Source organism: Taudactylus pleione, unplaced genomic scaffold (genome assembly GCF_031769625.1).
Source record: "Taudactylus pleione unplaced genomic scaffold, aTauple2 ptg000079l, whole genome shotgun sequence".
Taxonomy (NCBI): Eukaryota; Metazoa; Chordata; class Amphibia; order Anura; family Myobatrachidae; genus Taudactylus; species Taudactylus pleione.
Window position 1 is genome coordinate 1,870,453 of NW_028284481.1, and position 27,373 is coordinate 1,897,825.

At 47.5% G+C, this 27,373-nt stretch overlaps 1 protein-coding gene across 1 annotated transcript in view; it reads left to right on the top strand.

Annotated features, from left to right (window-relative positions):
* PPP1CB (protein phosphatase 1 catalytic subunit beta) overlaps positions 1-27,373 on the top strand; it is a 69,501-nt gene that overhangs the window by 19,397 nt on the left and 22,731 nt on the right. The window contains exons 2-3 of the mRNA XM_088467949.1: positions 23,719-23,850; positions 25,951-26,181. Coding sequence (XP_088324075.1) covers positions 23,719-23,850; positions 25,951-26,181 — 363 coding nt within the window. The remainder of the gene's footprint in view (positions 1-23,718; positions 23,851-25,950; positions 26,182-27,373) is intronic.

Consider the following 27,373-nt stretch of genomic DNA (forward strand, 5'->3'; position numbering starts at 1 on the left):
GACAGAGGTAAGCAGCGGGGTCCCGCGGTGGGTCCCCGCTGATCACATGGTCCTAAGTCCCCAGGCAGGGGGCTCCCTGGGGACTGGCTGCAGCGTGGAGCCAGGCGACCAACCTGCGCTTCCACTACCCCCTGGGACAGCAGACCGCAGCAGAGCGGTAGCGCTGCGGCGTCCCAGGGGTTAAATGCATGCCAGGGGAGCGCGCCTTCCCTGTCTCACAGCCGGCGCCTCCCCCGCTGCACACAGCCCTCTCTGCATGCTGCCGACTGGTCCTGTGGCAGCGCTCCTCCCCCAGGCCAGCCTCCTCTCTGCTCCTCGGCGGCCATCTTCTCCAGAACGCATGGTGAACGCTGCTGGAAGCGCTGGACGGAAGCATCGTGGTCTGGGTCCCCCCGCATACCTCTCCTCCGCTGTGGTCAGGTCTGTGTATGCAGCGCTGTGTCCTACCAGGCCCTGTGTCTGTGTAGTTGAGTGATCAGCGCTGTTAGTGCAGGAATTGTTATTTTTCTGCATTGTATGTGACTGTGCTAGCGCTGCTGCCTGTAATCTTTTCTTCTCTAAACTGTCAGCTTTATTACTGTCCCTGTTCTTTCTGCTAAAGCCCTTGCGGTGCGGTGCTGCAGGGTGGTCTCTCGCCTATTTAATACTTAATTGGTGAGAGAGGTCACATACGTGGTGCCATCATGTCTGAAAGTGATTTTCCCCTCCGGCTACAGTGTACCACGTGCAAAGTACCGTTAGCGGAGGGGGAGGGTAGCGCGGAGGGCCTTTGCCGGCAGTGTTTGTCCATGGCGCGGCCTATTACGGTTACAGCACCGGTACAGGAGCCGCCCTGGGCTTGTTTCGCTCAGGCGTTAACAGCTTTAGTGGGCCAGTTAGCTCCGCAGCCCGCGTTTACTCCGATGGGTTTGTCCCAGCAGTCTGTGGTGTCGTCACCCATGCAGGGGTTCCCACGACAATTGGTGGTACCCCACAGTCTCCCTATTTCCCCGCTCCCGGGTTCTCAGGAGCCAGCGTGGGTTAACTCCCTGACAAGTTCTGTACAGCACTTGTCGGATGTGTTGCAAGGGGAGTCTGTGATGCGGTCTCATAAAAGGCCGGTGGCGTCTCTGTCCGCTCCTTATGAGGATGACGAAGGGACGTCTGATGATGGGGAGATTCTAGATCCTTACGATCAGGAACCTCTCCATACTAAGGACGCTGATGCTAAGTCCAAAGTATATATTCCTGGACTTATTCGGGCGGTCCGCACAGCCTTGGTGATTGAGGACGAAGTTCCCCCAGCGGCTAAATCTAAGTATGCCTTTTTCAAAGATGTGAAGGGCGATGCCACAGTCTTTCCTCTTTCGGGTCAGTTGGTGGACCATTTAGAGGAGGCGTGGAAACAACCTGGCAAAAGATACCAGCCGCAGAGACGCCTGGCGGTGGCTTATCCGTTCGCGGATAATTATTTTGCTAAGTGGGAATCCCCTCCACAGGTGGATTCTCACGTGACCCGTCTTGTCCGTAGTGCCACATTGCCGATGCCATCCATGTCCTCCCTTAAGGATGCTACGGACCGCAAGGTAGAAATCTGCCTGAAGTCCGCTTATTCCCTTGCAGGGGGGGCAGCACGGCCGGCTATGGCCATTTGCTGGGTTGCCAGAGCGATGGAGCGCTGGGCGGATTCATTAGAGGCTTCTTTTGAATCCGACTGTCCGGCCGATCAGGCGGAGTTGATTGGCAATCTCCGTGATTCGGCCACCTACATCAACGAGGCGGCTCTAGACATTAGTACTCTGGTGTCTAGAATTTCTTCAGCAGCGGTAGCTGCTCGTCGCACCTTGTGGCTGCGATCCTGGAAGGCGGACGCAGATTCCAAGAAAGGTCTGGAAGCGTTGCCGTTTACCGGAGAAGTTCTCTTCGGTCCGGATCTGGATAAGATTGTGGCCACGCTGGCGGCAGCCAAATCTGCCTGTCTCCCGTCGGCCGCTGCTCCTTCTGGTTCGGGACCATCGTCCTTTCGGTCATCTAGGGCCCAGGGCAGGCCCAAACCACAGTCGTTTCCTCGACAGGCTGGCCCTAAGAAATCGGTCAAGCCCCGGAAGCAGGCATGGAGTACCAGACGTCCGGCCCCCAAGCCAGATGACAAGCCTGCGGCCTGACGGTCCGGGCCTCCCTTTGGGGGATCCCAGGGTGGGAGGCCGCCTGCTACAGTTCGCCCAGTGTTGGTCGACCACTACGACAGACACTTGGGTTCTGGAGGTGGTTTCCCACGGATACGCCCTCTCCTTCCGGCACAGACCCCCGGCTCGCTTCTTCACCACGGGTCTCCCATCAGACCGGAACAAGGCTACGGAGCTGCGGAAGGTATTGCACACTATGCTCCAGGCTGGAGTTATAGTGGCGGTTCCATTCTCCCAGAGGGGCCAGGGTTTCTATTCAAATCTATTTTTGGTACAGAAACCCAATGGGTCATATCGTCCGATACTCAACCTCAAAGCACTCAACAAGTCTTTGCGGGTCCCGAAGTTTCGGATGGAGACCCTACGGTCCATCATTCTGGCGCTGGAACCTGGGGACTACTTGGTGTCATTGGACATACAGGACGCTTACCTGCATGTCCCTATTCTTTGGCGCCATCAACAGTTCCTCAGGTTTGCAATCAGCAGCGACCACTTCCAGTTTCGGGCGTTACCTTTTGGCCTGGCAACAGCACCACGTGTTTTCACCAAGGTGATGGCGGTCATGGCGGCTTCTCTGCGGCTGCAGGGAGTCCGCATGTTGCCGTATTTGGACGACCTGTTATTGGTGGCAGGATCTCCAGAGCTCCTGTTACGCCACTTGGACCTGACCATTGCACTGCTGCAACGGCACGGCTGGCTAATCAACTGGCAGAAGTCCACTCTAATCCCGTCTCGGAGGATTCTGCATCTTGGAGCCTTATTGGACTCGGGACAGCAAAGGATCTTCGTGACGGAGGACAAGATCTCTGCTTTACAGTCAAGGGTGCGCAGTTGTCTGCACAGCCGCCGGGTGTCCTTACACTCGGCGATGAGGTTACTGGGCTCCATGGTGTCGGTGTTCGACATGGTGGAATACGCCCAGTTTCACTCCAGACCTCTGCAGCACCTGATCCTGTCCAAGTGGAACGGGCTGACTCAGTCTCTGAAGTCCCAGACGATTGTGCTCACCCAGGAGGTTCGCCTGTCCCTTACGTGGTGGTTACAGACGACCCACCTCAACAAGGGACGTCCGTTCTGGGTTCCAAATTGGGTCCTGTTGACAACGGACGCCAGTCTTCGGGGCTGGGGAGCAGTTTCGGGTCCACACTTGTTCCAGGGCAGGTGGACGCCGACAGAAGCGGAGCTTCCAATAAATATCTTGGAACTCCGTGCGGTCTTCAATGCTCTCCAGCAGGCACAGCGGTTTCTCCAGGGTCGCCCGGTGCAGGTCCAGTCGGACAACGCTACCACCGTGGCCTACATAAACAGGCAAGGAGGAACTCGCAGTCGGGCGGCTCTCGTAGAGGTCTCTCGGATCCTGGTTTGGGCGGAGCGCAATCTTCCGGCCATATCAGCGGTCTTCATCCCGGGAGTGCTCAATTGGGAGGCGGACTTTCTAAGTCGCCAGGACGTTCATCCGGGGGAATGGTCCCTGCACCCGGACGTTTTTCAACTACTGGTGGACAGGTGGGGTCTTCCAGAAATCGACCTCATGGCGTCCCGGCACAACAACAAGTTGCCGGTGTACGGGTCTCGCACAAGAGACAAAGGGGCGTCTCTGGTGGATGCTCTGTCCGTCCGGTGGACGTTCCGGTTCGCATACCTGTTCCCTCCGGTCTCCCTTCTTCCACGGGTAATCCGGAAATTCAAACAGGAAGGAGGGACGCTCCTGTTGATAGCTCCCGCGTGGCCCAGACGGCACTGGTTCTCAGACCTTCAGGGTCTGTCCGTGGACATTCCTCTGCGGTTGCCGCTACGACCGGACCTTCTGTCTCAGGGTCCTTGCCTTCACCCGGACCTGACTCGGCTGTCTTTGACGGCGTGGCTGTTGAGACGGCCATGCTGAGGTCCCGGGGGTTTTCCAGCTCTGTGGTGCGTACCATGTTACGAGCTCGGAAACCGTCTTCCGCGAGGATATACCATCGCGTGTGGCATACGTTCTTCCAGTGGTGTCGACCGAGAGGTTATGCACCGCGGGAGTTTCGTCTGTCTCGGATTCTCGCCTTCCTGCAAGCGGGACTAGATCATGGGCTTCGCCTTGCTTCTTTGAAGGTACAGGTTTCGGCCCTATCTGTCTGGTTTCACCGTAGGATTGCTACAATCCCGGATGTGCGCACCTTTATGCAGGGTGTTCTCCGCATTCAGCCGCCCTTTGTTCCACCTGTGGCGCCTTGGGATTTGGCTGTGGTCCTGAGGGCTCTCCAAGGACCGCCGTTTGAACCACTGGGCTCAGTGGATCTTAAATGGCTAACAGCTAAGACTGTTTTTCCTTCTGGCTATTGCTTCGGCCAGACGTGTTTCTGAGTTAGGGGCTCTTTCTTGTAGACCCCCTTTCTTGTTTTTTTATGGGAACAGGGCAGTGCTCCGCACTCGGCCCGAGTTTCTTCCCAAAGTTATTTCCCAGTTTCATATTAACGAGGAAATAGTTGTTCCGGCCTTTAACTCACCGGGTCTTTCCGTGGGTGAGGCCTCATTGGATGTTGTGCGGGCCTTAAGGACTTATGTTGACCGCACTTCTTCGTTTAGGAAGTCGGACGCTTTGTTTGTCCTCTTTGGCTTCCGTAAAAAGGGTTGGCCTGCTTCAAAGCAAACTTTGGCAGCCTGGATCCGTATGGCTATTTCTGAAGCTTATCTTCATGAAGGCCTACCGGTCCCTCCTTCTCTGAAGGCTCATTCCACTAGGTCTGTGGGTCCTTCGTGGGCAGTTCGACGTGGTGCCTCGGCAGTTCAGATCTGCAAGGCTGCTACGTGGTCTTCTGTCCATACCTTCGTGAGGTATTACAGGTTTGACACCTTCGCCTCTCAGGATGCTTCCTTCGGGCGGCGGATTCTCCTTTCTGCACAGGAGCGTCCCCACCCTTAAAGGATACTGCTTTGGGACATCCCCAAGGTATCCTGTGGATACCCTATGGACCCTGAAGTAGAAAATATGAGATATGGTAAGAACTTACCCTTGTTATCTCTATTTCTACGAAGTCCATAGGGTTCCACAGGACTCCCGCCCTGTCGCACCTGTGCTGCAGATGGGCTTTGCTCTGGTCACCGGTTTTCCGTCTCCCTCTGGTGAGAATGTGATTCTTGTATGTGTCCAGATCTTTGTTCTCTCTCTTCCTTCTCCTCCTCCGGCCTATGGCTTGGTAACTAACTGAGGTGCCTTGGCCCGGGGGCGGGGTATAGGAGGGGGACCTAGTGCATCCTGGGAGGCTGAAAGCTTAACTCTTTGGTGCCCTGCGACTGACGTCACACCTATACCCAAGGTGTCCTGTGGAACCCTATGGACTTCGTAGAAATAGAGATAACAAGGGTAAGTTCTTACCATATCTCATATTTTTTGGATTGTTGGAGGAAACTCACGCAAGCACAGTGAGAATATACAAACTCCACATAGTGGGAATGGAACCCACGACCTCAGTTCTGTGAGGCAGTAATGCTAACCATTACACCGTCTCTGCATCACTGGAGCACTCTGTGTATGAATCCTTTATATGGGCCCCATCATGCTGTGCAGCACTGCTTTATCAGTCTGTTAGTATAGTGCTGCCCAAACTGTTTTATGACATGTGATGTATGGCCTTTTCGCTAATGGGGCAATTAAGGATGTCCTCTAACTGCCATTGGCCAAGACTCAATTCAAATGGCTCTATTCCTTTCATGGTGATTGACTAGCTCCGGGAGCTCCCTCCCGGCGCTATTTAATTTGCGGTCAATTGGATCGAGTCCAAAGGGATGCTGAATAGCCCTGAGAGGGAGCTCCTGGAGCTATTCAATTCAGCGCAATGTTTGGTCCGACCTGAAGGGTTTCTGCTCGCACCCTAATCGGGCTGTGTGGAGAAAACCGACTAAAGTGATGCCTAGGCGGCTATTTTCCTGCTTAGCGCAGCGTTAACAGCCGTGCGGCCGCCACTTTAGTCGAATAATGCCAGTTCTCGCGACTAAACACACAGGTTAAGTCGCGAGAACCAGCATTCTCTGGCTTACCATCCTGCTGACTTGAATGGCTCCGGGAGCTCCCTCCTGGGGCTATTCGTTATCGCTTTGAATTGAATTGTGGCCATTGTAAAGCAGATGGAGGATAGTTGCGAGGCGCTACCGTCAAGCCCCAAGCATGTAAAATATAATAATGGCTATTAGGCATGTCTGAGACATGATCAAAGTGTGTCTAGAGGCTGAGGCATCATTCATTGAAGTCATATAGGGGGGGATTCAGCTGTTCTCTTCGCCCGCGGCTGTATTGCGAGCCGGATGGGGTTTATTAAGTTAAGGCGCAATTGGGTGCGCAAAAACAGCTTCATTCCCTGCATGGTTTCCAAGCTCCTCTCAACAGTGAAACAATATAATGTAGACCGATCTTGGCATGTCTATAAATTATAATACCGAGCAGTCCTATGGAGGCGCCTACTTGTCTTACCGGCTGATGATGGCGCTGTTTTCCTTCATGGTTGGATTTCACGATTTGGAATTGTTGCAAATATAAATTGTTCCATTGTCTGAATTGGATGCATGGAAACATGATTGTTACTTTCTAGCTAATTGCACTGTGTTCCCATATAGAGGACACCTGCTTATAGTCACTCTACCGTGACTGACACCCATAAGCGTTTGAATATTTCCCAACCGTGCGAGGCGTATATAGAGCATTTATTCAAGTATGAGAGTTTGTACTGACTGGCGTTAATATCGCATGGCAGAGGTTGTGGACGCTAAGATCGTTGAACCAGGTTATGTGACTTATGTTTGCGTTTTATGCTGTGGTGCGTTTAGTTTGAACGCTGCCTATTCCGTTCCAGTGTGTCTGATGCGCGATAACGCATTGTGATTTCATTGCATTGTAGACAATGAGGTGCCGTTAAAGATGTGGAAATGCTTCTGATATTGAACAAGTAATGGTGCATACACACGGTCAGATTTTTCCTTCAGATATGAACGATAACGATTTAAAAATCGTTCAGTCGTTCATATCTGAAGGAAAATCGTTCATATCTGACATGCCTGGACGATCAACGATGCGCGTTCCCGATGGTCAGATAACGATATCTGACATCTGATGTGTTTGCAGTCAGACTTGGACGATTCCATTCATTTTAATGCAGTCAAAAATCGTTCAAAACTTTGGTAAAATCGTTCAAATCGTTTAATCGTTCATCTGACAAATCTGACCGTGTGTATGCTCCATTAATCTCCGGCGTTGCCAGATTGAACTGTTTTGTACACAGCTACATGAGCCCAGTGTGGGATTTGTGCCTTTTGTGATCTATTATTGAACCCCCCTGTAAACACCTGTTTATGTTTGTACAATTATTCTCCAGCCCAGGAGAATTGCCCGCAGCAGCTGATGCGTCCGGGTTTCTGCTGGACGTGAGATCCCTGCAGTTTTGCTAATGTAGGCAGGGGGGGTGGTTTTGGGGGGGGGTTCTTGAGTCCTATTTAGAAAGTGAAGCTGAAATCGTACCCCAATGTATGATCTAGAATAGAGTGCCAGCTGAGCCATATAAAAGGTGCTCAGTGATGAGGTGATGTGTTACTTACGCTACTAGACACATCACGCAGGTCGGCGGTGGGATGATCTGTTGGCGGAATGTTGGATTTGTTGTGTTTTTATCTTTTTATAACTTACGTAATATTACATGCTCCGTAAAAGGTGGCTCACTACAGGGAAATATGCTGTTAGTGTTGCTATGTAACTGTAGTTTCTATTGAAGTGACTGTGAATAGCTCATTGTATGTTCAGTCCTGCAACGCACCGTGCCTATCCTGCCATTTAGGGGAATTTTAGTTTTTTCTCGTGCGTTGCTTAAGCTGCTGCTATTACAGCACAAACAGAATGGCTTTTAAGCAGGACGTTTCCCCACAGATGGATTTGGCGGCAGGCAGCAAGTTATCTCAGCGGGAAGAATTAATGTTCAGAAATAACCCACCCACATTACTATATACTGCATTAGAGATCAATGACAATTTCCCACTGTAGCTTGTGTAAATTACCATGCAATTTCCCAGCATGCACACTGACCTAGCAGAGCCAATCAGAAGTTATTTAAATGACATCTAATAAGCAGAAAGAGAACCTCAATTTAGGATGACTACAGATGATGAAATTGAGCTCCAACGACAATATCTTTTCCCCTGGGTTTCGTCCTGCCCTGAACAAATGAAACTGATTAATGTCTCCACACCAAATTTTGGATATCGGGTTTTCATTGTTTTTAAGCCAAACTTGCTTTAGGGTGAGGGTTGGTTAGATTGTTGGATATTCAATGAATTCCCGTGGCTGCGCAGGATTAGCCGCGTGAAGCACCTTCTCCTGTGCTACGTTGCGGGCGCGCTGCAGTTATGGTGCGACCAGCCTTGATGCGCTACGTTACATGGATTTCTGCTTTGCACCGCAGGGGAGTGTGAGCATAAATCCACGGTGAGTGCATATAGTCAGGGTCTGTCACCCAAACAATGGAATACCTTCTGTACAGTTTGGGCTGGATTTACCAGAGCTACAAACGATTGAATTGCCCCCCAGGTGTCAAAATGTCTATTGTGCTCCTGTTTTATTACCCTTTAAAAGTACGACTCTGAATATTCTCCGGACACATGGAGTAAAGCGGGATATTGGCCCTTGAATGACGTGATCAGGTGATGGCGGCAGAGAGCGCTGTAGTAAGCACTGGCATCTGATGGACTCCAGAATTGCCTGTACATGGGCTGGCATCCTTGAGTACCACGTTATACGATGTGTGTACCTAGTGACGATGCGATGTATCAACACATACGATGGTGCGATGTGGTATTACATGCTGCAGCACAGCAGATGGGACAGTGCGATAAATGACCACTGTGCATACGCATTCTGGTGTACGCACTGCACGATCTGTTTGATCTATCGTTCCACTGTGAATCAGAATGATATAACTTATAGAGTGCACCCATGGGGGTAATAAGATGACAGGTTAATGTTCTCCTGCATGGATATAGTGGGGGGGGAGCTGGTATGTGATCGGTTCCCCTCTCTGTACATGTGGAGGCACAGCACGGGGGTAATAATGACAGGTTGGTGGTCTCCTGCATGGATGTAGTGGGGGGAGCTGGTATGTGATCAGTTCCCCTCTCTGTACATGTGGAGGCACAGCATGGGGGTAATAATGACAGGTTGATGGTCTCCTGCATGGATGTAGTGGGGGGGGATCTGGTATGTGATCAGTTCCCCTCTCTGTACATGTGGAGGCACAGCACGGGGGTAATAATGACAGGTTGGTGGTCTCCTGTATGGATGTAGTGGGGGGATCTGGTATGTGATCAGTTCCCCTCTCTGTACATGTGGAGGTGCAGCACGGGGGTAATAATGACAGGTTGGTGGTCTCCTGCATGGATGTAGTGAGGGGAGCTGGTATGTGATCAGTTCCCCTCTCTGTACATGTGGAGGCACAGCACGGGGGTAATAATGACAGGTTGGTGGTCTCCTGCATGGATGTAGTGGGGGGAGCTGCTATGTGATCAGTTCCCCTCTCTGTACATGTGGAGGCACAGCACGGGGGTAATAATGACAGGTTGATGGTCTCCTGCATGGATGTAGTGGGGGGTGATCTGGTATGTGATCAGTTCCCCTCTCTGTACATGTGGAGGCACAGCACGGGGGTAATAAGATGACAGGTTGGTGTTCTCCTGCATGGATGTAGTGGGGGGAGCTGGTATGTGATCACTTCCCCTCTCTGTACATGCGGAGGCACAGCACGGGGGTAATAAGATGACAGGTGGTTGGGGTAGGGTAAAGGATGGTGCACAAATCAGTAGTTGATGCAGGAATTAGGGGTAAATGAGGATGAGGGGGTTAATAATGGGTGGAGGAGGATTAATTATGATGGAGGGAAGAGGTTGGGATGAATGGGACATGGTAAGTGGATTAGAGGGGGGGGGATCAGTGGGGTGGAGACGAGGATTGAGTGGGCTGTGATGCTGAGGATTGGGTTAGAGGGAGCATGGACAGAAGGGTGGGGATTTGACTTACTCACTGATGTCTGAAGTATTTCTCCCACTACAACACCCATTCTCTCCCTGTCTCATATGCTGGGATCATTACAGCGGGGAGAGTCTGCAGGAAAGGCCTAAATACTGGACATATTTATGTATTAAATGCATCCAATTATGTAGCTATTGTATTGCGTTTTTATGTATATATTTTCTAGCAAATTAATGGGTTTTGCGCTAATTTGATATATGTAAAAATTATATAATAATGCTATTCAATACTATAACCAAATATGGCAGAACCATATAAGATCAAGATGCCAGAATAGTTTTAAATATATTTTATATTAAATTCTAATTCATAAAAAAAAAATATTTATGCTGAACAGTAGCCGGCGTCTGGATCGCAGGCTTTTATCTGCAGTTCTGGAAAGTTCTCCTAATTAACAGTAATTGGTTCCACCATTTATCAGCAAGCGATTCCTTTTTGTGGGACACTTTTGTATAATATATATAATAAGTGGATAATTAATTCATATTAAAATATAAATTTTTCCTGTTTTTCCTAAAATAATGGGGTTACGTAGGCTCTGATGTAGAGTATTGGAACAAGAAATGGTTAAATCACATTTGGTCATCTAATGCAGTAAATATATGTTCATAGATAGGGCTATATATATATCATTGATATCTTATCTGCAAAATTCCCTGTACATCAAATAGGTTTCTATAGTTCATACACCTCAATAGCACTTGACACATACTCTATTGTGTAATTGGTCACACATTAGATATTCCGGGATTAATTATATAGGTAACCTGCAGCTCTACCTCACCCCCCTCCCCTCGCAGTCCTAGCAACAAATATATGATGGATGTAAAAGGGTAATTCCAAAATACAATGTTGCACTTAAATTCAATCGCATTGTAAATATCCTGATATCCCATAATGCTTCTAATATGAGCTTAGATGTTTATCGCTATATGTTATCACCCCCAAGATCTCCTAGAACAATAAGCAATCTATGTATGCTGTACATGCCTCACTTACATGGTCACTGAGTATATGACATTTATGGATTATGTTCATATTTTTTGCTTAGAAGCATAGAGGGTATCGGGATATCTTCAATGTGATTGCATGGAAGTGCAGCCTTGGAGAATTTTGCAACATTGTATTTAGATTCTGGTTAATATTTACACTACCCCAAGAGGACTACAACATTGTATTTCTGTGTTAAGGTGCGTATCCACTAATAGACGGAGAAACGAGAGCATGATTATGACATTGTAATCGTGCTGTCGTTTCTCCCCCTGTGATGTGCCTACACTGAACGTTCGCTCGTTCAGTGTAGGCACATCCATCATCCCCGTACATGCTGAACTTGGCGTGATCATCAGGTTGACCAGTAACGATACTGCCTTTGAACCTCTATATACCCCTGCCTATACCTTCTAATATCCTGCCTATAAACCTCTAAGGATGACGCTATTTTGCGTACGCAGTCATACAGTAAATAAGGACTCCAGACCTAGAACATGTGGTTCCAAAGCACAAAGAATTATTCAAGTAAAAGTACAGCAGTTACATGCTATGATCCTCATATAATCTTAGTGCAAAGAAATTATACAGACCCAAGTACAATTATACATACGCAGCGCTCTCTGGTCCAGATGTTAGGCATCAGCAAGAAACCCCCGTCAATCAGCATTCAGCACAAAGACTAGGAACCCAGGGTCAGAGTACACATATTTATACCCCCCCAGAAATAAACACAACAGAGAAGTTTGTTGCTAATACCATTGGTCCTAAAGGAGAGGGCATATGTTACAAGGCATTTAACAGGTTGGTTCAAATAGACACAGTCCAGCCTCTAACAACTGGTGGTCTCTGGTTTCCCGCCTCAGGCAAATCCTAACAGTTGTTCATATAATGTACATTTTGTTGCTTGAAGTCTCTGCGGTCCATAAGTTGAGAATGCATGATGCGATCTCTCCATCGATATTACCGGAATACTGTTGAGAGAGTACGTATCAGTACAAAACCAGACATGGCTTACTTATCACGTATAAAACCTTAGTTACACAATAACCTTTATTTCCTAGCAATGATAATAAATGTGCATACTTGAATCTTATACCTTAAAGCTTATGGAACCTTGTATGTGAATATGTAATGTGTGAGTTATGTGGGGTTTGATGTAAAGACGCTAGTTAACTTGGGGCAGATGCGTGTGCATGAAGCTAATATTCAGCGTTTTCATACAGGATCTTATGCATTCGCTAATATGCGACTAGTTAACAGCGCAACTGTGCGTATTAATGTGTGTATGAGAAATGGTGAAAGGTGCAATCGCATGATGCTAATAGTACTATCGCCGCATGTACTAAAGTGTGAGTTTATCTAAAATGGTGCTTAGGCGGCCTTTTCAAAATGGCGTCTTGCGATCTCATTTCCAAGATGGCGTCGTTGCAATCCAATTTTAAACTGATCTTGTCTCAGTCAATAATCCAGCTTCGACACCAGCATGTACGGGTGATGATAGATCAGAAACGACCAGCGGGCGCGCGCATCGCTGGTCGTTTTTGACATTTAAGTGCCCGCCTTGCGGCCGATTACTAAGCGATTGTACGATTACGATGTCGTAATGGTGCAATTGCTCAGTGAGGTTGTGTAGTGGATACGCACCTTAACCCTTTTACATCCATCATATTTCTGTTGCTAGGACTGCGAGGGGGAGGATGTCAGCTGCAGGTTACCTATATAATTAATCCCGGAATATCTAATGTGTGACCAATTACACAATAGTGTGTGTGAAGAGCTATTGAGGTGTATGAACTTTAGAAACCTATTTGATGTACAGGGAATTTTGCACATAGGGCTATTTATCTCATTGATATCATATCTATTAACATATATTTACTGCATTAGATGACCAAATGTGCCAAACCTGCTAATTATACTCATTAAGAGACGTATTGATTCAGTCATAGGGGGTCATTCAGACCCTCTTGCAAGTGGGTCGATGGTCCCCACTGCGCATGCGCACGACGGAGGGAGCTCCGTCGTGCGCATGCGCGAGACCCGGCGAGCGAAGGACTTTCCATCGCTCCAGGTCTCGCACCAAGGGGGGTGTGCTGTCGATGTTGATAGACAGCACGCCCCCTTTGGTGGGCGTTCCGGGGGCGTGCCTGCCAGACGGAGGCGTTCCTATGGGAACGCCTACCGTCTGAAGCCGGCCCCACTGACATCACTAGTGATGTCAGTGGGAGTGATTTTGGCTCTGATAGAGCCAAAATCACTCCTGGCCTTGCGGTTGAGAAACCCGACCACAGGGTTTCACTCGCAAGTCCGATGGTCGCGATGGTCAAGACCATCACGACGATCTTGTTGGACGCTCGTATATGCTGTGGGTGGTGACCCACAGCTATACGAGCGTCCAAAAGGACGCTCCATTTTAATGGAGGTGGGCCCTGATTCAGAGCATCCGGCTCTGAATCAGGGCCATAGTCACCATTATGTTCATATTTATGTTACATGATTTTGAATAGGATTATATAAGGTGGCTCTGTCAATACACTCTACATCAGAGCCAATGTAACCCCATTATTTTAAAGGAAGAACAATGTTATATTTTAATATGAATTCATTATCCACTTACATACAAAAGCGTGCCCCACAAAGGAATCTCTTGCTGAAAATTGGTGGAACCAATTATTGTTAATTAGCCGTACTAGATATTCGATTCCAGGGAGCACCTCCCAGCGCAATATATAATGTTAAATAATTTTTATATCTAATAAATCGTACTAGATTGCTGGTTACATATACGCTTCTGTTACATTACGGTTAAGATCCTGTGCAGGATATTGCATCTCTCATGTAACAGAAACCAATAGCTGTACGACAGCAAAACTGTAAGGTGCCTACACACTAGGCGCTCTGGTGACGATGCAATATCGTGTCCGATTTCTCCCCCTGCAGTCGTTGTCACGATTTGGTGTAAAAACTATCCAAATTGACCCACAATCTATTGTGCATCCTAACTATTCCAATGCATTGTGCCTGAGATTTCCAGATCTTGCCTTCAGCAGGCAAGATCTGGAGATGCGATGTACGACCAGCGGGTACGTGCATAGTGATCGTGAGTGGACACTCATGATTAGGACATTTTACACTATCTGTCGTTCCGACGCGTCGGATTAGGGCAGATAATGTAAAAAAAAATCGCCTAGTAAGTAGGCACCTTAACAGGGCGCTACACTATCGATTGTACACAATGTTGCTGCCCAATTCTATCCTGTTATAAGCCGGCAGCTACAGGTACCTTCAGGCAACTGTCTAGCAAACAAACAGCCGCTACATCTTTATCTGCATTAGGTGTACCTGGTGCTTACACCTATGTTAGAGAATATTTCATCTTGGAGGTAGTCGGTGGGATATGCAGTTGTCATATAAACATTCCAAATGTTGAAAGTCAGAATTGTCACACCGGATATTAGGGTTAGGCTGCTATTAAGGTCAAGCTTAGATTTGCATTGAAAATCCCATTGTCGACTTTGTTTCATTTTGTGATTGTCGACTTAACGACCAAACCAGCGTTCCGAATGTCATCAATATGCAACACCCACTAGAGGAGGAGGAGGAGGAGGAGGAGGAGGAGCGAGCACTGGCTCGTAGCAATGCTGCACACTTATTACATGTACTTCCATCCTTATCCCCCCCCCCCCTCCCATACTATATATCAGTCACCAGTATTCCTGTCTGAGTATTTGTTTATTGTTTTGACACCTCGTATGACACTTTTTTGTATTTTGGGGATGTTCCCAATAGTGTCCATTGACATCTAAATGTTCCCCACAGCAGGGACTTTGTGCATCTCAAGGGGGGAAATGCTGGAATATTTGGTGAAAACTAATTATTTTTACGGCCAAATCTGGAAAGCATTACCCTGTATATGACTGAAGCAAACAAATGGAAGTTTGTAATGGTTCTCTATCTATTTGCTTAGGTCATCTTAGGCCTGATTGTCCACAAATTGTAGCACTTGTCATTTCAAGGGAGGGAACTTAATTCTCTTTGCGGGGAAGTATCTCCTGGGCTAAGTGGCCGGAGCTATTCAGTTGCCAAAACTAGGGCCTTAGGGCTAGTTGCGGTGTTAACAGCATCGCGCCCAGCACTTAAGCCAAGAGATGCAGTTTACTGCGACTAAGCATCGGGTATTAGTCGTGGTAAGGTTCATCTCCCGGCATAAGTGCCTGACGCAATGCAGTCTATTGAATATCTCTGGGCATTTAATCTGAGAGCTACATCCCCGCGAAGAGCATTGAATTCCCCACAGACTGCAGATACCAGTTGATATCTGATGATGGGAACTGGTTGGAAGATGCAGTCACACTGTAGGCACTAAGCTCCGGGTTTGAGGTCCTTGTCCGACTAGTCACCTTGCACCGACCATCTGGCTGGAGTGCAGGACAACAAAGACAGGTTCAATCTGTCCTCAGATCCAGCTGCTGGGCTTAGGCTAGGTTGTAGTAATAAAACATCTTCAAAGAGCTAATCGCTTCCCCTTTGATGTGTGCGTTCTGTGTACTCTCTCCTCCTATTGCCTATATAAAGGAATGCCAAGTTTTGGCTTCTCGCACTGAATACATCAGAGCTGTGTTTCAGTGTAAAGTTGTGAATATCCTGTACGGCTCTCGGATGACTCATTTCCACACGTTGGCTATTGCTGTCCCATAGATTCCTTTGCTGGTCAGAGGCTAAGGGCTGACTGTCACCCATGGAGAAAATAATACAGCAGGAAGTTTTCCTCTGTAGCCAGAACACTCCTCCGGCTGCCGTAATGACTAGTGTGGAAGAAACGCTGCAGGCTCTGGTGACACAAAGTGCTGGTCTCTGTTATTTCATACAGAGTAAATGCAGACCGAAGTCCAGACAAAATGACCCTTGTAACCATTCCCCGCTCTGCAGTAGGCAGTGCTCACGTTTCACAGGCCACGGACAATTGTCTGTTTTGCAATTGAGTCTAAAGTTTGCGCTTTTTATTTTTGTGTTTATTTGTGCCGTTCAAATTACATTTCCCCAGCCATTTTGTCCCTGGACGGGAATTTCATCTGGTCCAACGTGATAAGTTGAGGGAAAACTGTGGAAACTACAATTCACATAAATGATTCCTTGCTTAGTAAGCTAACAATAGCATGAAAAAGGCAAGAATGCTGTGCAGGTTGCACGATGTGGAGGAATGGTCCTGTGTACAGTTGGTCGATATTAAACAAAAGGGACGTTTCCAGTGTTACCACTCTGGCGCTGGCTCTGGAAACCAGCAACTATATGAGGCATATTCAATTAGCCACGCCGAACCTATTCAATTAGCGGGTATTCCTCCTGCGCAAGTCGGACTTTACCTTGCAGCCCATGGAGGTGCGAGGTAAAAACCACCAAATCGGGCTCGCGCGCGGGGGGGAGAGAAAACAAACAAACAAAAAGCATCGATTGCGCAGAGTCAGTGAGTCTCCGTGCGCGAGTCCCGATTTTTCGCCTTGGGAAAATGCTAATTTATTGAATAGCTTTTCCCCGCGCTGTGGGATTTTGGTCGCCAATAAGTCACGGGGTGAACCCCGCCGCTAATTGAAGACCTGCCTATGCAAAGTACCGGCAAGACTCGCTGCATTGCTCAGCTGCGCACATATCAGCCATATACGGAAGGCTGTACGTCACAGGGTTTCCTGTGGGTTGCTAGGCAAATCTTGCAGTTTTGGTGGGTACCAGGTTAGGGTCCGGAACGCAATGTATCTGCCATGGTGCTGGATTGATTCGCCCATTATAAATGCTGTGATTCATGTGGCAGTAGTGTTTGTAAGATTCCTCACTGGCATCCTGGATATTGTTCCCATCACTCTGATTGTATATATGGTTCTAGGTCAGGGATGGGGTACCTCAGGCCCGGGTACCCCATCCCTGGTCTGGCCGTCTGAGCTTTTTTGGAACCCTGCAGCCAGAATCTATGCAGCAGTTCCGCCTGGAGCATCCTTAGGATGCTTCAGATGGTCACACTGCTGCCCTAACAGTTCCCCGGAACATCCTGAGGATGCTTCGGGCATTGCTGTAATCACCAGCAATTGTGGCCCTGCCCCCATGTGACATCACACAGAGGGGAGTGGCCTGTACCGAGCATGCGAAGAATGTTTTATATTTATCAAAATGGCCCTCGGCAGAAAAAAGGTTCCCCACCCCTGTTCTAGGTGATTAGTCCAGTCCATGAGTGTCTGACTAGGCTGCTGTAGTCCCAAATTGGTGCTCCTCCTACCATGACTTTTGTCTGTTGTGTAAGTATTTGTGTGACTGTGGTAGGAGAGGTAGATTGTAAGCTCCACTTGTGCAGTAATGGGCCTGAATAAACTTTCTGGCTGCACTGCACCGTAGAATTTATTGCTGCTATATAAATAAGGGATGATATGTATAATATATTTTATAAAAAAAAACGTTGTGTTTTTCTTTAAATTGAAACCTCAAGTGGATAATTAAGATTCTCGTGTTTACTGATTTCCAGTATTTCCACGTTATGTTGTCCGGGTGAGTGACGCTGGGAGCTAAAAGCATTTGGTGGCAGGTGTTCAGAGGGGAATGGGGATGCCGTAAAATCTCTGGCCTGGGCTGGGAGTTCTGAAGTCAGTGACTTGAGATGATGGATGGACCTTTGTCCCTGAGCAGGCAGAGCCTGGGCCACCACACTGCTTCTACTATGTGTCTGTTTCAAAATGTCTTTGCACAGAGTCTACACTAACAGGATAAGGGATAGTCCGGAGCCTAGGGCGGAGGGCCTACAGTACATTGGGCACGATTCTATTCTATGCAATGTGAACAGCGCCGGGAGTGAGCTCCCGGAGCTATTCAATGCACCGCGCTGCCAAGGCCGACTAGGATTTCTTCTTGCATCCCTCCGGGGATGCGAGCAGAAATCCAACAAAAGTCCCGGCGCGAGGCTGTTTTCTGCCCTTAGCGCCGGGAAAACAGCATCGCGCCGGGAAGTTAGGTCTGGGCATGCCCGTTATTGCGCCTTTAAACAGGGTGTTTAGTCGCGAGAACGGGCATTCTCCGACTAAACACCGCGCACAATTGAATAGCTCCAGGAGCGATCTACCGGCTCTATTCACATCGCATAGAGTAGAATCGTGCACCTTGGAGGGTTACCCGGAACATAAACTAGGAAAACGTTGCTGTGCTCTAACAAGATGGGAAGCAACACTGGGCCTCACATCTCTGAATATCATCCACAACGTTGTGTATTTGTTGGCACTGTTAATCTGTACTTTGAAGATTGGTGTCCTAGAGACTTAAGTGAGGAAATTGTTATATTCTCCTAATACAGGTATTGCTAAGGGTAATAGATTACTAGTGACTTTCTGCGTGCCTTCTATAAAGCTGGTGACGCCGCCCTGGCCACCGGCGGCAGACGTGCTGGCTTCAACCTCCCGCCATTGGTGCACAGACGGGAAACAGACTCCCCTCACTGAGCCGGTTTTCCAGCAAGTAAAATGTTACGTTATTAGGCTGGAAGGATATTGATCTTGGCAGAGTCTGGGACATTATTCTCCTCATATGTCAGAACATGTCTCTGCCAGCGTAGAGTGCGGTGCCTCCGCCGCGTGTAACTCTGTGACCGGGTGTCTGGCGTGCTGCACTAGAAGACGACATATGTTAGCCATTAATGTGTGCTCCCTAACATGCACGTTAATCTGGAGGCTGGTGCCCGGTTTGCCAGTACTAGATTATTAGTGAATGGGTGTGTGGTGTGTACCTCCAGCTGTTATAGCAGCGTATAATCTGAGGCAAATTATCAGGCGCTTGTTTTACTTGGATTCATGAAACTTTTTGTATGTTTTTTTTTTTTGTGTATAAAATGTTACTTACAGGATGTACTAATGTTTTTGGTTTTGTCCTTTCTCCTAGCGTGCCAATACCGCATTTTATTTATTACCTTTTGTAGCCGGAATTACTTCCATTAATTCCCAGTTAATGACAGAAGCTTGTTAATTAGAAATGTGTTATGTATGTAAATGGTAAGAGAGAGGTTTGAATGTGCATTTATTTATTTTTCTATCCAGTTTCTGAGTAAGGATAGGATGATGCATAAATGGCCACATATACCTGCTACATCCCTGATGCTGTATTGTAGTGGGGGGGGGGGGGATTTGTCTTTACAAGGTGCATGGATGCGAATATATGTGTGCAGCATTTTAATGGGATGTATGTGCATGGTGGGGGGAGGGGTTTGGGGAATGTATCAAGCTTTCTAAAGAGTGCAGAAGGTGCCCATAGCAACTAGTCAGCTTCTACCTATTATTTTATAGAATGCACTGGATGAATGCTAGCTAAAGGTTGCTGGGACAAAACCAATTTCATATGTACTTTTTATCCCCATGTCCCCCTAGAGTGCCTGCCTAGCACTCATTATAACTATCCACATTCAGTATGTGAGTTCTATCGTCCCCCATAACATGTCTCTGCTCATCCCCATACTGTGTGTGACCTTAGTATTGCTAATATGAGATTCTCATGTTCTCTTATGTTCATGTAGCCCCAGCGATTCCCATGATTTACTTATGCCAAAGGAATAATCCTGGGAACACACTAGGTCAGGGGTTCCCAACCACGGTCCTCAAGGCACACTAACAGTCCAGGTTTTAAGGCTAGCCATACTTGAGCACAGGTGACTTAATTAGTACCTCAGTTATTTTGATTTAACCATCTGTGCTTAAGCATGGATATCACTAAAACCAGGACTGTTGGTGTGCATTGAGGACCGAGGTTGGGAATCGCTGCACTAGGTTGTCGGACCTGCTGACCTATCTGAGGACTGATAAGTGCATATACACTTGCCAATCGTCTGCCCCTGACGTCAAAACTGGGCAGACATTTAAATTTGTTTGCCCAGTTGAGCGGTCACTCCCTGCCAGGTACCTGTAGCATGTGTACGGGTGATTGGCAAGTAGTCTGTACACACCAGCAGATATCTGTGCCGCACAGCCGATGCGATGTGTCTGTGAGCGCCGTTGTTCAGACATAACAGGCAGGCAGCACAGATAGTGTAGTGGTTAGCATTACTGCCTCACAGCACTGAGGTCATGGGTTCGGTTCCCACCTTGGCCCTATCTGTGCGGAGTTTGTATATTCTCCCTGTGCTTGCGTGGGTTTCCCCCGGGTACTCCGGTTTCCTCCCACACTCCAAAATTATACTGGTAGGTTAATTGGCTCCCAACTAAAATTAATCCTAGTGTGTATGTGTGTGTGCATGTGATAGGGACCATAGATTGTAAGCTCCACTGGGGCAGGGACTGATGTGAATGGCCAAATATTCTCTGTAAAGCGCTGTGGAATATGTGTGCGCTATATAAATAACTGGTAATAAATAAAATAAATAAATTAAAATAACGTTGGTACACAGCCCGCCGATGTGGCCGCAATATATCTATAAGTCTGTGTGTTCTAGATCTGTAGAAACCGTATACACCAATAATTAGATTATCAAGTCATGTATACCAGACTATTGTGTGACCAGAAGATATCTTTGTTTACCTAAACCACAGGAGATCTCACTAGTTGTAGTGCCCCCCCCCCCTCTGTTTCACATCTAGCCAAACAAGGGTAACTCTGTTTGCCTGAATTAATCACCTTAATTAGGAAATGTATATTGTATTCCTATGCCTTAGAATCCTAATGTGCAGATCGAGTGATACACGCTGAACGGCCATTACCTATCTGGTACCCGCTGGCAACGAGGCTGGTCTGGCCGCCCCCTCTCCCCGCAGTTGCCACTGTGTATACGGGAGGTCTGCAGACCGCCCGTGCACACTTGCCGAGGGGTCTGCAGACACATCTGTCCATCAGCTATGCAGCGCAGCCAATGCGATATGTCTGAATGATCCGGTTCACAGACATATCGTCTGTACATACTGGCCGGCGGGCAGCAGATATATTGATATACAGTGTGTACCCAGCATAAGAACACCGAAGTAAGCCGAACACACCCCTACAGCCTGATGCTGCTCTGGGGGGTATAAGGAGGAGCAGTTCAGTGTTCAAGGGAGAACACAGCTGAGGCTGATGTAGGGAGTAATGGCTGCTGCCTATGACAGGGGGAGAAGGGCTGCGAGGACCCTTGTTCTCTTCCTTTGGATAAGTTACCCCAGGTCTTGTAATTCTGTGCCCTTGCCAGTGAAGGTGAAGCTAGGCCACTGCCTTGCTGAGTCATTAACCCCCCTAGGCTAAGGGGTTAGTCTCCACTAGGGGTTCCTTGCGGGAACTATCCATGTGGACCTATTGGATTGAATTACTGAAACTGTTTATCACCCGTTCTATTAAATAAATCACCAATGATTTTCATCTGCTACAGTGCCTGGGTTGTTTATATGTTCTTTCCACACAAGTACTCATATTGCTAAATAGTGTTCCTCCTGGAGACGGGAGTAGGGGGGATTCAATGCCTTGACATGGAAGCCATGTGCTATTACGGGATGGCACATTGCGATCACTGGTACCGGAAGTTTTCCCACAGAGATGCGAGGGTCAATGTGTGATGGCAGCACGAGTGATATGGCCACATCGCAAAGGATGTGTCCTCTCTTACTGTTGCTTCAGTCGCACCAAAGAACACCTGCCTGCCAGGTCCTGTGCGCCTTTCTCACTCAATGCGTGACTCTTTATCATTTACAAAATAACCAGGAGCAACAAAACTACATTGCTGCCTTAAACTCTCTGCAATTATAATTGGGGAACCGGTTCCTTCTGATCAGTTGTTCTGGCTGTTTCACCTATCCCCCGTCCCCATCTCGAAGTCCCCGTTGTGCCATTTAAATAATACGGCTAAGTCGGTTATCCCGGTAAAGTGGCGCTCCTCATCTCCTCCAACGGTTAGAGACTGCTTCGATAGGATTGACCTCTACATGGAAATGGAAGATAGTCTGTCTTCTACAGAAGACAACGGCACAGCTTTTAGGGATACATGGTTTCGTTGGCTGGATTTCAAAGATTCGAGCACCTTTAAAAATATTATTGCTGCATGTAATTCCTAAGCCTCTTGATGGTTTGTGATGCCCTCGGGGTCTATAATTCGACTGGCCCTTAGATTTAATAGTGTGTAGTTGCTTCTCTGTTGGCTTTTATTGAACCCGGAGCTGTATTTCATAAAAAAAAAATAATTTTATTATTTTCCTTGTTTTTTGTGTCTTGTGTTCTTTGTTTTGCTTTCTTTGTTTTATATTTTATTTGTATGTAATTGGTGATTTGAGATTTATAAGTTTATCTATTATAAGTATAATAAAAACCAATTTGCACTAAAACTACATTGCTGGCTTGCACTGATCAATGTGATGTGCGCCATTTGAACGTATTGGACAGATGTGAGTCGGCTTACACACTCTAGTCTAAACACACAGGGAAACCACTGAGACACCTGCGCTGTTTTGCTAAAACTTCCTTTTTATGAAATATTTACACTTAGCCACAGTAGCCAATCACTTTCATTCTTTGCAAGAGGGAAATTAAGGGGTCTATTTACTAAGCAGTGTTAGGAGACATAGTGAAAAGTGATAAGAAAGTGATAAGGTGCCAGCCAATCAGCTCCCAACTGTCATTTTTCAAACACAGCCTGTGAGATGACAGTTGGGAGCTGATTGGCTGGCACATTATCACTTTTCACTCTGTCTCCTAACACTGCTTAGTAAATAGATCCCCTAAGTGTGAATTTCTGATTGACCGCGGTGACTGCTGCACATGTTTCGCTTACGTGCAGCGTGTATTAAAGCCCCTGTGAGTCGGGTTACAGTGCTGTGTACATCCCGTTAAGCTGTTTTTCATTCTGCTGAACAACCTGTCTTGAGCCGTTAGATCCCCTGTGTCCTCTGCCTTTGTCCCTGTCACAGGACTGATTTAATCCTCCAGACTGCCAGCAAACACAAGTGTAAGCTGTCCTCATGGGACATCAGTCTCCGACGCCGTTCCCGGGGTATTGGGCACGTGACGTCATCCGCGTAACCTTCCTTCCATTCTGATGGAGAGAGTCATGGGCAGCTGGGTGTCTGGCAGATCTTCCCAATCTCTAAAAATAGTCCCCTCGGCCGGCTGTGCTGAGAGCTGTGCGTGCGGAGTGGGGATTTAGCCCAGGAGAGGCTAATGATCTGCCATCATTCATTAGCTGAGGGGGGGGGGGGGAGAACTACCCCATTTTTTAGAAGGTGTTTTGCAATGTACCCTCTCACTCAGTGTTACCTTATTTATATGAGGATGACGTTCAGACTGAAGTGTAGATTATGGCCTATTAATATATGAACGAATACATACACCACTAGCAATGTTGCAGGCTCATGTTTTGTGTATAAGTTCTCTCCAATGCGCATGTGGTGTCTTACTCCATGTCTGGCTCAAGGCTACAGTGACATTTGTCTGTTCCAAGCTGTAAGCAGTGACCTGTGACGCAATGTCCACATCTCTCCATGCACACACACAGACCTTGCTTCCTTTCCCTTGTACAGCCATGTCACTGTCCCAATCTTCTGTTTGCAGTGCGAGGATGCCGCCCGGGGAAGATTGTGCAGATGACGGAGGCAGAGGTCCGGGGGCTCTGCATAAAATCCCGGGAGATCTTCCTCAGCCAGCCCATACTGTTGGAATTGGAAGCCCCACTAAAGATTTGTGGTAATTTGTTTTATGTTTTCTGCAATTGCTGGCTATACAAGGAGACATTTAGAAATACTTTGCTTGTACCAGGCTGACGTCAGCCCATAGTGTTAGCGTAGGGACATAGAACACGTTACAGCAGAAACAGCATTGCAGTACCTCTAGCAAGGAACTATATGAGCTGTACATGCTGGGGAGCTACTTGGGACTGACCTGAGTAGGGATCTGACCAGAACTGGCAATATATAGTCCAGGCCATGGTGTGAAATCCTGGTGCATCGTACGCAGACCTCTCATTGACAGATTAGAGTTATTTGATTGCATTTGGTCATCTCTGTGAATAATGTGCAGATATCTCAATAAACAGAACTTCTAACAGGACCCTGTGTCCACCAACTCTCAGAAGCTCCATTCTGACACCTCAGCAACCTACAACCAACATGCATCAGGACTATGGCAGAAACCAGCAGTCTATCAATGCTTCAGGAAAGTGCCCTCATAGTAAGATACAGTAATAGGGTCCAGTCTCGCTGCATGCAGGAGAACACATGCATCAGGACTATGGCAGAAACCAGCAGTATCGATGCTTCAGGAAAGTGCCCTCATAGTAAGATACAGTAATAGGGTCCAGTCTCTCTGCATGCAGGAGAACACATGCATCAGGACTATGGCAGAAACCAGCAGTCTATCGATGCTTCAGGAAAGTGCCCTCATAGTAAGATACAGTAATAGGGTCCAGTCTCTCTGCATGCAGGAGAACACATGCATCAGGGCTATGGCAGAAACCAGCAGTCTATCGATGCTTCAGGAAAGTGCCCTCATAGTAAGATACAGTAATAGGGTCCAGTCTCTCTGCATGCAGGAGAACACATGCATCAGGGCTATGGCAGAAACCAGCAGTCTATCGATGCTTCAGGAAAGTGCCCTCATAGTAAGATTCAGTAATAGGATCCAGTCTCTCTGCATGTAGGAGAACACATGCATCAGGGCTATGGCAGAAACCAGCAGTCTATCGATGCTTCAGGAAAGTGCCCTCATAGTAAGATACAGTAATAGGGTCCAGTCTCGCTGCATGCAGAAGAACACATCTCCAGTGAGGTGTACGATGGTGCAGACAGCTGTAGCATGGGTCAGGTCTAAAGTGATTACATTGATATATTCCAGAAATGGGGAGCACGACTAATAGCGAATGGGTGACCAAAAGTCTCCTGTCCAGAGTTGCTGCCTGCTGTTACATTGTAGGTTCCAATAGCAGATTGTCCGGGGTCACAGGTCACTCATTGTTCTGCTGGGATGTAACAATTCTTAAATGTTTTGGGAATAGTGATAAATTAGGTTAAATGTGCTGTACCCCCTCCCTTCTGTTAGCGCTGGTCCCTGTTTTTGAAAGTCTATGGCACTGAATGTCTTCTTGGGCTTTCATTCCTTCGTCAACCCCTGTTACAGAAGAGTACAATCCCTTTCAAGTATAAACAAGTTAGATGTATGAACTTAAATGACTATTATACCCCCAAATTGAGATTTTCATATTTGGACAATATGGAATATTGGTGCTATCCTCTTATTCCACTGCAGCTCTGTTACGTAATAAAGTATTAACCCCCCCACCCCACCCCAACCACACACTCCTTTTACAGACAGCTACAGCCTCTCCTGCACCTTTAGGAAAGTGTCCTGATGGGGTGTGATGCAGGTCCTAAAGCTGCTGTGATACCATTGGTCCTGCCCCTGTGTATGAATCCACCAATCCATGCCCTGCATGTCTACAAAACCGTCAGTCACTCTCTGGCTGCTCAGTTATGGAAGCTCCACCCTCATAACTTGGCTGCCTGCTGTAAAGGGTGGAGCACAGCATGATGGACATATAAAGTGAAGTATAAACTCTCCAGGTATCCAGCGCTCAAACTAGGCCTGTGCTATGGTTATGTCCAATAGTATGATATTAATGTAATATAGAGGCGCACTAGGCACCCTCCATATGCAGCAAGGTTGAAAAGAACAAGTGGAAGCCGGCACTGTTCGATTTGAAGTGATGCATATCTAATAAGTGTGAAAAGCAGATGAGATGTGCTTTATAAACCTGTAGCGTGTTCAGATCTCTAAACTTTGTTCTCACAGGTGACATCCACGGGCAGTACACGGATTTACTCCGGTTGTTTGAATACGGGGGCTTTCCTCCAGAAGCCAATTACCTCTTCCTGGGGGATTATGTGGACAGAGGGAAACAGTCATTGGAAACGATCTGCCTGCTGCTGGCGTACAAGATCAAATACCCAGAGAACTTCTTTCTGCTCAGAGGGAACCACGAGTGTGCCAGCATCAACCGTATCTACGGCTTCTATGACGAGTGTGAGTCCCCCACCCCAGTGTGTACACTCCTAAATGGCTGCCGGAGCTTGCACTCTTGTCGCCTGGCTGGACCTTTCATATAGAGCAATAGAAGTTTTTGAAATGTAAAAATTCTTCGATAAGATACACTGGGAATATAATGCATCTGTCACCCGCATACTGTGTAAGGGCACTTTTTATGGGCCAGAGCCGCAATTCGTGCCTTGGCAATGCCGCTGGCTCCTACTGAATTGGTAGATGGCATTATTGCCAGCCTAATGCAATGGCGACTGGTTCACTTTAATGTGACGTTTTTCCTCCGCGGCGATACGTGGAGCTGTTATCGGCCGCTAGAGGCTCTCGGTGCTTTCTTTGGCCACCTGGGGTATAAACTTAAATTATTAAAATATAGTCCATCAGTTCTTTAAAATATTGACATACTCTGGAGCTGATTCAGCGTTGGCTCTGAATGCAAGTCAGTTTTACGGGCATGGCTTGCACGGTTTCACAATGCGCGTGCTCTGGAGCCCAGCACACGCAACTGCGGGCTATGCCGAATTATATGCAACACTGCTGCAACTCCACTTGTGGCTGAAGGGGTGGAATTGGGTGATGAGGGCCGCTTAGTCATGGTGAGGCAGAGTGGTGCTTACGCGTTGATGCGTCTCTTTGCTAACGGAGCTTCTCGCTAGGAACCGGCAGGTGCACTGATAAGGATGTATATGAAACCATGGGACTGGGTAGGGACGGGACTCTCGCACAGATGCGTCCTAGTCTGCATATGGCTGGATATCCGCATTTATTTCCTTACACTGAATGCGGGTATAATAACAGCTGACGTGCCTTCAAATCTGTATTGTCATGCTATCCCATGTAATTATACTTTTATTTAATCTGTAGTGCCCCTTACATCTGACAACGAAAGATATAACTAATTTTAAAGCTGCATTTTAGCTCATATCCTAGATTTAGGGGTAGCTTTACTAAACATCGGCTTATCAAAGTCGCCGATAGATTTAAAACTGCAACAGGAATCTCTGCTAAATCAGGTTTGTTTGGTGTTGAATCGCGGCTGTAGCAAATCAACATTGAAATCAATTGTAGTCCTTAGAGACAAATGTAACAGAGGACAGGATTCTGAGCTTGCCGAGACTTCGTCGAGATGGCAGCTAAATTTATATCTGCAACGTTTATCAAGGCAAAACCAACTTGG